The following is a 12,206-nucleotide window of genomic DNA, read 5'->3' as shown; positions in this document are numbered from 1 at the left end:
TATATATATATATATATATATATATATATATGTGTGTAATATATATATATATATATATATATATATTGTAAATTAACTTGCGCCACTCACGTTCGTTGCCCCTTTAGAAACACAGACCCAACACTGGAATGGAGTTTTTGAGGTGTTGCACTATTTTTTTTAATAAAGAAAACTAAACAAAACACAAAATAAACACCTAGCTCTCACGAGCACGAACTAGACACACCGGAACTTAAACTATAGTGCAGGACGGCTAAGCCGTTTACCTGCTACACAACACTAAACAAAAATAAACAGTTTCCACAAACAACTCTTCACAGGTTTCACAGTACCTCTCTTCCTTGCTTTATACAGCAGCCCCACACAGACTGGCTGCTTTTTTTTTTATACCCTGCACCTGGCTCTAATTTAATAATAATCACCAGGTGCCGGGGATAATCACCAATAAAATAATTAACAAAACTAATTCAACAATAAAACAAACTAACAAAAATGTGCCTGCGCACATGTCTTACGCAGGGAGGATTTTAACCCCCTCCCTGCTGTGTTACACTATCTATCTATCTATCTATCTATCTATACACACACACACACACATATATAAAAAAATATTTTTCAAAATTGAATATAATTTGTTAAAACCTTTTCCAAAAATGTACCAACATTGCTACAAAATTCCAAACAGAAGTAAGAATACTTTCAAAAATAGACATGTTAATAGTTTATATTTATCAATTAACAAAATGCAAAGTGAGTGAACAGAAGAAAAATCTACATCAAATCAATATTTGGTGTGACCACCCTTTGCCTTCAAAACAGCATCAATTCTTCTAGGTACACTTGCACACAGTTTTTGAAGGAACTCGGCAGGTAGGTTGGCCCAAACATCTTGGAGAACTAACCACAGTTCTTCTGTGGATTTAGGCAGCCTCAGTTGCTTCTCTCTCTTCATGTAATCCCAGATAGACTCGATGATGTTGAGATCAGGGCTCTGTGGGGGCCATACCATCACTTCCAGGACTCCTTGTTCTTCTTTACGCTGAAGATAGTTCTTAATGACTTTCGCTGTATGTTTGGGGTCGTTGTCGTGCTGCAGAATAAATTTGGGGCCAATCAGATGCCTCCCTGATGGTATTGCATGATGGATAAGTATCTGCCTGTACTTCTCAGCATTGAGGAGACCATTAATTCTGACCAAATCCCCAACTCCATTTGCAGAAATGCAGCCCCAAACTTGCAAGGAACCTCCACCATGCTTCACTGTTGCCTGCAGACACTCATTCGTGTACCGCTCTCCAGCCCTTCGGCGAACAAACTGCCTTCTACTCTCCAGAGCACCTGCTGCCATTTTTCTGCACCCCAGTTCCTGTGTTTTCGTGCATAGTCGAGTCGCTTGGCCTTGTTTCCACGTCGGAGGTATGGCTTTTTGGCCGCAAGTCTTCGATGAAGGCCACTTCTGACCAGACTTCTCCGGACAGTAGATGGGTGTACCAAGGTCCCACTGTTTTCTGCCAATTCTGAGCTGATGGCACTGCTGGACATCTTCCGATTGCGAAGGGAAGTAAGCATAATGTATCTTTCATCTGCTGCAGTAAGTTTCCTTGGCCGACCACTGCGTCTACGGTCCTCAACGTTGCCCGTTTCTTTGTGCTTCTTCAAAAGAGCTTGGACAGCACATCTGGAAACCCCTGTCTGCCTTGAAATTTCTGCCTGGGAGAGACCTTACTGATGCAGTATAACTACCTTGTGTCTTGTTGCTGTGCTCAGTCTTGCCATGGTGTATGACTTTTCATAGTAAACTGTCTTCAGCAACCTCACCTTGTTTGCTGAGTTTGGCTGTTCCTCACCCAGTTTTATTCCTCCTACACAGCTATTTCTGTTTCAGTTAATGATTGTGTTTCAACCTACATATTGAATTGATGATCATTAGCACCTGTTTGGTATAATTGTTTAATCATACACCTGACTATATGCCTACAAAATCCCTGACTTTGTGCAAGTGTACCTAGAAGAATTGATGCTGTTTTGAAGGCAAAGGGTGGTCACACCAAATATGGATTTGATTTAGATTTTTCTTCTGTTCACTCACTTTGCATTTAGTTAATTGATAAATATAATCTATTAACATGTCTATTTTTGAAAGCATTCTTACTTTACAGCATTTTTTCACACCTGCCTAAAACTTTTGCACAGTACTGTAATAATATATATATGATAAAAGGTATTTTAAAAAACTGTACACAAAAACTTTATTTTCAGGACCTTCTTCAGCTGTTTAAAAAGAAAAGTAAACACAGTGCAGTAAACTTGTTGTTATTCTGTGGATGGTGTCATGATTATTAGAATAGAATGTTCATTCCCAGAGGGTTCCAAAGTTCCCAGTTTGAAGATAAACTTGCGTTCCTTTTGTTTCCGAGCAACATTTGTTCCATAGCACTGATTGATCACACAGACTGTGATGTCTTCAGCAGTGTGATCTTCACTGTTGAAGTGATGGGCTACTGGAAATGCAGTGGTGTTAATGCAAACGCTTCTTAAGTGTTCTACAAACCGGTCTGCTAAACGCCTTTTAGTTTCCCCAATATACAATTTGTTGCATTTCTTGCAGATAATGCAGTAGACTATTCCTTTAGAGGTACATGTCAAATGTTCATGAATGTTGAATGAAGATTTAATGTCTCTAATCTCTGTTTCAGAATGAATGTATTTACAGGTATTACATCATGGTCTATTACATGGATATGTGCCTTTCAAAGGTTCCCCAGAATGACGAATATCACTGTGTACCACATATTCTCTTAAATTCTTGTCTCTTCTATATGACATCAAGGGGGGAGTCTTAAAAATAGGCGCTGTAGATGGGTCTTGTTGTAAAATTGCACAATTGTCTGCATCTTTCTGTAGGGTTAAGTGAGGCCCAGAGGGATTCTATCATCTGTGTGTTGTATATTGTTATTATATAAAACACACACATTTCCTCGCTTTTGTCGAAGAAATCTTGATCGTCGTGACAAATACGTCTGAGTCTTAACAGTTGTGTATAGGGAACCGAGTCACGGCAAGCCTTAGGGTGTGAGGAGTCATACTGCAGATATGAATGAGAATCAGCTGGTTTGTAGTACACAGTGGTGTTAATGGTGGAATTCAAAACAGTGATGGAAATGCTTAAGAAAGATACACAATTGCCCGTTTCTGATATGTTCCATGTGAAATCCAGGGCTGGGTGAAAATGTGTTACTGACTGAATGAACTGTTTTAAATCCTCACTGGAGTTGGTGGAAATTCCAAAGATGTCATCAATGTACCTAAGATATAGTTTAGGTGTGTTTCCATTGTATTGCTGTAAACATTTGTTTTCAACCAATCCCACAAAAAGGCAAGCATATGATGGTGCCGTTTTAGTTCTCATGCTAACACCCCTTACCAAAGGAAAAACTAATCTAATGTGAGCACAAGTTCAGCCAGTCTCTGAAGGATATCTGTTGGAGGTTCTTTCACTATCCATTCATCGAGAAAGTGCTTTATTGCAATTAACCCTTCATTATTTGGTATAACACTGTAGAAGCTTTTAATGTCCATTGTAAAAAGAATAATATCACAAAGGGTGCTGTTCTTTGAAATTATCTAATTGTTTAAGAAAAGGTGTAGAGTCTTTAACATAGGATGGCAGTGATTCAACAAGGGGTTTGAAGATTTCATCAAGAAATTTGGAGATCAGTTCTGTTGGACAGGAACAGGCTGATACAATTGGGCAGCCTGGATTGTTTGGTTTGTGGATTTTTTGAAGCAAGTAAAAATTATTGCAATGGGGGGTTTCCACTATTAGATATATATATTTAGAAATTATGTTTAATAAAAGGAATACATTTATATATCATAAGAAATACAATAATTACATTGTAGTCAGAAATCTTTCAGCAGGATTGTATTGCATTACAAATTTACTGTTTAGAAAATACTGCTGCAGTAAAACTGTATAACTACAGCAGTTTTGTAGGGACACTTTGATAAAACCTTTTTGTGTCTGTCTCAATGTACAGTATGACTAATCACTGGTACTGTATGTTGAGGTTAAACAGAATTTCTTAATACTGTTCTACTGTACAACTCTTTGCCAGTCTGAGTAAAACTGAGCTAAACTAAAGTTAAAAATGTATCATTGGTAGTGAACAGTAACCCTTTCGTTTGGTTTTGTTTCTTCTTATTTTAGAATGGATCTACTTACAATTCTGAACCTGTGCGAGAAAATGGTCACATAGAATAAACATACTCCTTTAATCTGTTTTTTGTAATTGAAACAGGACCTGAAGTCAACTACTTCAGTCAGGATTTGTTCTTGCTAAACTCTTTTTCAAAAAAGAAGGAAAAAAAAAAAACAAATATGCAAATTCATTTTACAACCTTTTCAACTAATCGTTTCTACAGAGGCAGTTTAATTTTGCTGATGTTGTCAGTAATGACCTTGTGTAACAGAATTTGTCTTGAAAAGCTGAATGAGTATTTCTTATTACTAAATACAGGGTGAAGTGTGTTTGTACAGTATAGATTTGAATGCGCACTTTCTGAAATGCACACATGGACTGAAACCAATGACAGAAACAGGTACATACCAAGTTCACAGGACTGCTAACATTGCTGTTCATCAAGGACACCAGTCCATTCACTAGGTCACTGAAAGAGAAATAAAATCATTTACAGTACAACACATAAAAAGTTCTTAGTATTTCTACAGGACACGGTGAAAATGCAATTAAACTACAATCATGACTCTCCTCAGTGCTAGGTGCATGGTTCAGAAAGCTTTTTGCATTCATGGCTTTTTTGATTTTTTTTTCCTACAGCATTCCAGAGAGCGTTTACTTGTACCTGCTTTCCATCTATTTATTGAGACCTGGGCATCTATATACAGTAGGTGCAGTAACTTTTGGATTTATTTTATATTCATCAATCTAACTCCTGTGCCACAAAACTGTGTTTGGCCACGAAAGGGCAGCAGTGATTGAGTATATTAACAAAAAACTGACTACAGGTACAAAACATGCTGATACAATTCATTTGAAATCCCTGCATGTTGTGTTTATAATTAGTTTTATCAGTTAATTGATTTTACTGCTGTCAAAGCATCATCCCTTTTAGAGGTTTAAAATCCCCACCAGTAAACATCAGGCAGAACTATAGAATTGCTCTACACATTGAGCAGAGTAATTACGCTATGCTTCATAGGTCTGGAACTACAAAGTGTCTGTCACCAGCTGACAAGACGAGAGGAATCTAATATGGTCCCTTTTATGTCACATTAACTGGAGGCTAAATGCCAAATGAATTACTAATTTCCCACCAACTTTCAACTTGAAAATGTTGTCATTACTGAGGCTGCTTATAAACTCAGGATTTTCTTTTCAATAAATATTTTTATAAACCACAAGAAACAGCAATACTCTCTGTGCTGCAGTCCCTGTGTGTTTTACATGTTTTAGAAATTTTGGTAAATTTGTTTAAATGTCATTAGAGGGGAAAAAATGGCACTACGGTAATAATATATATATATATATATATATATATATATATATATATATATATATACACACACACACACACATAAAAACAGTATATATATATATATATATATATATATATATATATATATATATATATATATATATATATATATATATTATATTAGGGGTTATTCTTGACAGTATTGTTCACTCGGTTAGAAAAAGTAGTTCTATTTTCATACTGCACTTATACTGGCAGTGTTTAAAAACAGCTGACAGGGCAAAGTAATGCATTGGCATACACATCTCCCCGAACAGTCTTTGTAAGAGCCAGGTTTTTTTTTTTTTTTTTTTTTTTTTTTTTTTACCTGATTTCTTTTACCTGCACGTCATGCAAAAATCACATTTAAATGTAAAGGTTTCATGAACAAACTATGCAGGGTTTTGTAAACTAAAACAAAATGGCCCGATTCCAAAATGTATGGGAAATGTTTATCCAGTATGTTTGTGAACATGCAAAGTATATACAGAATGATATATGCAAGAATGTAAATGTGACATATATATTTATTACATTTATATAGCACTTTTTATACAAAAGTATCGCAAAGCACGGTACAGTACATAGCAGAAAAAAAAGAACAAACCACAATACATTTGTATCGCATGTCACACATACAACTGCCACAGTCAGACCATTTAAATAACAGTATACACAAAATAATACAAAAGCAGCAATTTACTTTAAAACCCACAAAGATAAGAAAACCTTTTAGAAAAGAGCTTTTTTTTTTTTTTTTTTTTTTTTACTTAAACTGTAAAGGTCCCAGCTTCCCTGACAAACAAAGGCAGAGCATTCCATAATTTAGGAGCTCTACAAAAAAAAAAGGCCCTACCTATCGTGTTGCTTTTGTTGACCCTAGGAATAACCAACAGCCTCGCATCCTGTGATCTCAGAGTGCGGTTTGGAAGATACTGGGTCAGTAACTCCTGCTAATAACTAACTAACTAGGTGCCAATCCATTCAGGGCCTTGTAGGTTAACAGCAAAATCTTAAAATCAATTCTATACTGCACAGGGAGCCAGTGTAAAGAGGCCAAAACAGGTGTAATATGTTCACTTTTCCTGGTTTTAGTCAGAATTCTAGCGACGGTATACTGAACAAGCTGCAAGTGGGATACCACACGTTTTGGGACACCAGAAAAAGTGCATTACAATAATCCATTCTAGATGAAACAAAGGCATTAGTTGCTCCACATCAGATATGGAAATAATTGGTCTAAGTTTGGCTACATTTCTCAAATGGTAAAAAGATACTTTAGTAACTTCCCTAATACATGTCTCAAATGATAGATAAGGATCAAAGATAACCCCCAAACTCTTAATTTCTAGTTTAAGTTTCAATGAGAGACTGCAAGGGTCGAGCTCATGTAATCCCACATTTCCTTTTAGTTAGTTCTGTGAGCCCACTAGCATAACCTCCGTTTTATCAGAATTCAACATTAGAAAATTCTGTGACATCCAATGATTTATATCTGTACGGCAAGTAGCCAGTAACACCCAAGCAGAAGAAATTCCTGGCTTTAGGGACAAATATAGCTGGGTATCATCAGCATAGCAATGGAAGTTCACTCCGTGTCTGCGGATAATGTCACCTAATTAGCATATATAATGAAAACAACAAGAGACTTAGAATGGAGCCCTGTGGAACACCACAGACAACTTCCAATAAGGCCGATTTTACTCCCCAATAAGCAAACTGAAACCTATCAGTACCTTAAAGTGCTAAAGGAACTATACTGTAGGAATGTGAACCATTTATAATTTTTAAAAATGTGGGTATTAATAACACCAAGAACATATTTTAATAGTTTTGTAGGAATAGGATCAAGAGAGCATGTAAAAGCTCTCATATGTCGAATCAGCTCTGTCAGTTCCGATAAGGTAATCAAAGAAAAAGCTCCCACAGTAGCCTTAATAGGAATAGTTGGTAAAATTCTGCTGGAGTCCTCCTTAATAGAAGGTGTCTGTGGAATCTCATTTCTGATGTCTAGTATTTTATTTTTAAAGAAATGTAATTAGTCATTGCAGCTGTGAGAGGAGCCAATGTCAAGGTTAGGGCTAATAGGGGAAGGATTAATAAATGTATCTAGGGCAGAAAAAAGAAAAGAAATCTAAGATTATTTTTTTTCAATTTAAATTAGAATATGATGATCTAGCCAATGCCAAAGCTGTCCTATATTTAACCAGGTGGCCCTTCCATGCGATGTAATGAACGTGCAGTTTAGACTCCTGTCATCTCTGTTCTGTTTTATGACCCTCATATTTCATCTTACGAGTTGTATCACTGAACCATGGCAAGCTTTTTTTAAAAGACACTGAGTTTTGATTGGCGCTACAGTATCTAAGATACCAGTCAAGATGGTGTTGTAGGTATTAACCAGCTCATCTACTGATGAGGACTCAAGAGAGTGGTCATGAGCCCAAGACATCAGAAATCTAAACAGCAGTTAAGCAGAATTAATTACCCAGGATTTAAAAGTACTGGCAGATTCACCTCAAAAAGAATGGCAAGATGATCAGAAATAGTAAGATCTTAACAGCTAAACCACGAGAAATTACCAGATCTAAAGTATGGCCACGATTATGCGTAGGACCTTTGACATGCAGGATATAATCTAAGGAATCCAGTAGCCTCAAAAATTCCAAAGAATTAGAATCAGAATCAATGTCAACACGACGGTTAAAATCACCCCATAAAAGAATCGTATCATATTTGACTGTCAGTATAGATAGCAGATCCCCAAACTCAGTCAGAAATAGCAGGTTTGACTTAGGTGGTCGATAAATAACTACAATATGCACAGGTAATGGACTGTTTAATTTCAAGGTTAAAACTTCAAAAGATGAATAACCTTTAACAAATTTCCTGTTTGATTCCAAGTTCACTACAGAAAACAGTAGCAAGTCCACCTCCCCGCCCAGTAGAGCGAGCTTTCTGGAAAAAAAGAATAGTTAGGTGGAGAAGCCTCAAATCAGGGAAACATTATTATTTGAACAAGAAGTGTTTCAGTTAAGAGAGAATATCAATGTTGTAATCCTGAATAAAATCACTAATTAACAGAGCCTTATTAGACAGAGACCTGACATTAAATAAATCTAGGCATAAATTGGTTCAATCAAGGGCATGTGATTGAGCAGGGGTAATAGGTATTTGACGAAGGTTACTGTAGCACACACCTCTGTGTTTACTCAACGGGTAGCGGGAATGGCAGGATACTTTAACCTGAATTTGACATGCCTCTTTAGATTCCCTCCCCTCCCCAGTTCCTTGGAGGAGAGATTACTGGGGAGTGTTACTAAAGAAGGAAGGCAGATTTACAGCTCAATGTATTACATTTCTAGGCCTATCAGGCATTATAGTGATAACAAACAGCTGCAACAAAAAATAATACTAAATTCAAAAAATGAAGGCAACAGATGCTGGTGAAATAATATTCAAACCACTGGACTCCCTGAAGGCAAGGAAGACTCAAAGAACTTCAATTTGAGGTTTGCATTGCTCAAGTGTCTTATCAATAACAACCAACTAGATGTAAGACCTGAATACAGCATATTCTGTACCCATCGGAGTCTATCCCTTCACCACCTGCTGATCTTGAAAGCAGCAAGACAGTTTGAAACAATCCTGCACAGAAGACGTTACCTGCAGTTGTTCAATTTGCTGCTCCATGAGAATCTAGTATAAACAGCTCAAGAAGGTGGCGTAGCACAAATTGGAAAGAATATGTTCTGCTAGCAGGTTAGATTACCTCTTCGATAATGGTTAAATCATGTCAGGGGTTACTACTACTTGAAGATCTGCAGGCCTCCTAACTACTGGACTCAATGCGCAAAAACATTTAGTCTCCGGACTGTTTCCCCAGACAAACACTTTTGGTAAAATGAAATTGGTCATTTGTTATCTACAGCGGTACATTTTGCTTTCAGTGTGTGCATGTCTATTTTATACTATAACACACGTAAGCATTCTAAAGCAATCGCAGAACCCCTGCAGTTGCTCTGCAATAAACCACAGGGGTTGGCAGCCAATGCACCACTGAAAATACCCAACATTTCACACAAAAATGAAATAGCATGTATAGGCTACAGTCTACTGTGGCCAATAAATACAGATAGGTAGAACTGAAACAGCACAACACATCAAAATAACAACTACAAAGTTAGGTATAAACCGAAGATGTTGTCTGTGGAAAGGCTGCAGATGTATGTATAAAGGCTACATTATATACATGTATTATTATCTGCCCTGAAACACTGTAGCTGTCAAATAATCACAAATCAATAGCTGTAAATGGTATAATAAAGCTGTCTGACAAACACTTTTATTCCTTGCTCACAACAGAAAATGACAGCTCACGGCTTCTACTGTAACAACACTACACTGCTTGATTTGGCAGGAATCCTACTCATTAAAATATATTAGGTCTTGTGATAAAGGCAAGCTAATGTTTTTAAAGCTGCATTTTTTTTTTTTAATAACCATTGCCCAGCCATGTCAGTCTTCTGCAGTGGATACGCTTTATAAGCCAACTGACAAGATTAGATTTAGAAATCTTGTCAGTCATGACTACAGTAATGACAAAAAAAAAAAAAAAATCTACAGGGTTCATTTCAAGGGCATGTTTTTAAAATCATATCTTTCACATAATAAGTTTTTTTTTTTCATCAAATAGCTCTGCTTCCATCAACCCGTGACCTAACGAATTCAAATGTTAAAATGCAGAACTGCAGGTTTCTCCACAACCCTGAAGCATCAAGAAGTGGAGCAATGATGTGCTGAAGGGAGCGGGAAGGCTTGGGAGGGGGTTGGTTCTCAGGCCACGGACTGCTTGCTCACTTAACATTTTTCTAAATGCCATCTGCAGTGTTACACAAGTGTAGTGTCACAATTCAGTTAGATCTGTATGCAATAATTTGAGGGCAGTTGCCTACAAGCCCATTCCAGGATCGCTTGATTGAAAACACTGGTTAATGATGTAAAGAGCTTTGTACTTTCCCATTATAGTTGATCACATGTCACATGAACACAAACATCTTATCACATGTAACATGAACAAAACATCTGATCACATGTCACATGATCACAAACATTTTTCTAATTTTGCTGGTATTCTCCAATTTTAGGCCAGTCACACACATACTCTGCATACATACTCACTCTGCATACATACTTACTCTGCATACATACATACAAACCAGACAGACAGACAGACAGTACATTGTTTAATGAAAACAAGACTTAAGTTACTTACATCAAGTTGCAGTACTAACTCATCTACATTTGTGACTGTTGGCATCAGACTAATTAATGAACAACAAAATAGTCATGTTCTAAAAAAAATGATTTACAGCACTGTATAGCTAGTTCTGCATGAACTACAAATCACTCCACTGTAGATATTATCATCAAATCTGCCCTTCATGTTATCAAGGATCCCCTCTTGTTTGAACAGTACATTACTGACCACTGATCTTTGTGTGGAAAACTGCTTTTGGTTTAGGAAGGCTGACCTTATTGTTGCCTGATTTAAAACTAAATTGTTTTACATGTGTTCACCTTTCTGTCCATTTTGGAGATTTCCAATAGATTTTTTCATATGGTATTCTCAAGGTTGATCAATGTGTCATTGGCTAAGATGAACTCAGGGTTTACTGTTCACATTGTAAACAAAACTCTCCCTAAACCACAGCTATTGAGTGTACAGTGTTTAGATAGAAGCCAGTCACAAAGCTAGGTTTAGATTGAGAGAACACTGCCTTTACACTGCACTGTTTTCATAAATTCCCACCAGACTCCCTACAATCACCTTTCTCTCCTGCTCAACTAGTGGGAATTGATAGAGATGATGCATGCTTTTATGCTCGTCAGGGATAGTTCTGTGCATGTTTGTGTTATGGCAGTGATGCAATAGCTTCCAGCTTTAGAAAAAGACTGAATCTCCACTGGTGACGGGTGTGTGTTTCAGTCTCATACACAAGAGAATACATAGCATTTACATCTCACACTGATTCCACATTTGAAGGCACTAAAACACAATAATTATGGAATATTACTGTGTTGTGGATATTTCCACAGTACAGAAGCAATTATTCCACTGCATTTGACATGTAGTGCTTCCCAGAAGCATAAGTATATTAGAAGTACCCATGTGAACAAATCACATTCTTACAATATGATATCAAATGGGACAGAGCAGCAAGGTTCTGACTTTATCAAATCCAACAGGCCAGAGCAGTTCCTTTGATCTCTAACACTCAATTAGCCTCTGGCTCCCCAATCCCACACGTTGTAGTCTCATCACACCTCTCTGTGTGATCTCTAATGCTCAATTAGCCTCTGGGCTCTCCAATCCCATGCCGTTGTAGTCTCATCGCACCTCTCTCTGAGAGACTGCTGCTTGGGGAATCATGTCACAGGTTACAAATCTGGGTTAAGTGCGGAGTCACATGGTGTCAAATCAACCACAGTTTTAAGTCTCCCCACTTGGCCCTTACAGATTAAAACATCCCTTTCAGATGTGGTCTGCCTCCTTTCCGCATCCTAACTGCAAAGGAGTTTTACTCTACCTAAGTAAACAAGGGTTGTCCCCAAAATTCACACATTAAATGTGCACTTTTTTCAGAGAACCATATCTATTTAAATAT

At 37.2% G+C, this 12,206-nt stretch overlaps 1 protein-coding gene across 1 annotated transcript in view; it reads right to left on the bottom strand.

Annotated features, from left to right (window-relative positions):
• The window catches only part of LOC117406057 (UDP-glucuronic acid decarboxylase 1), a 40,930-nt gene that overhangs the window by 3,442 nt on the left and 25,282 nt on the right, over positions 1-12,206 (bottom strand). The window contains exon 12 of the mRNA XM_034009770.3: positions 4,611-4,671. Within this exon, the coding sequence (XP_033865661.1) occupies positions 4,611-4,671 (61 nt within the window). The remainder of the gene's footprint in view (positions 1-4,610; positions 4,672-12,206) is intronic.

Source organism: Acipenser ruthenus, chromosome 9 (assembly GCF_902713425.1).
Source record: "Acipenser ruthenus chromosome 9, fAciRut3.2 maternal haplotype, whole genome shotgun sequence".
Lineage (NCBI taxonomy): Eukaryota > Metazoa > Chordata > Actinopteri > Acipenseriformes > Acipenseridae > Acipenser > Acipenser ruthenus.
This window is presented reverse-complemented; position numbering and strand designations above follow the sequence as displayed.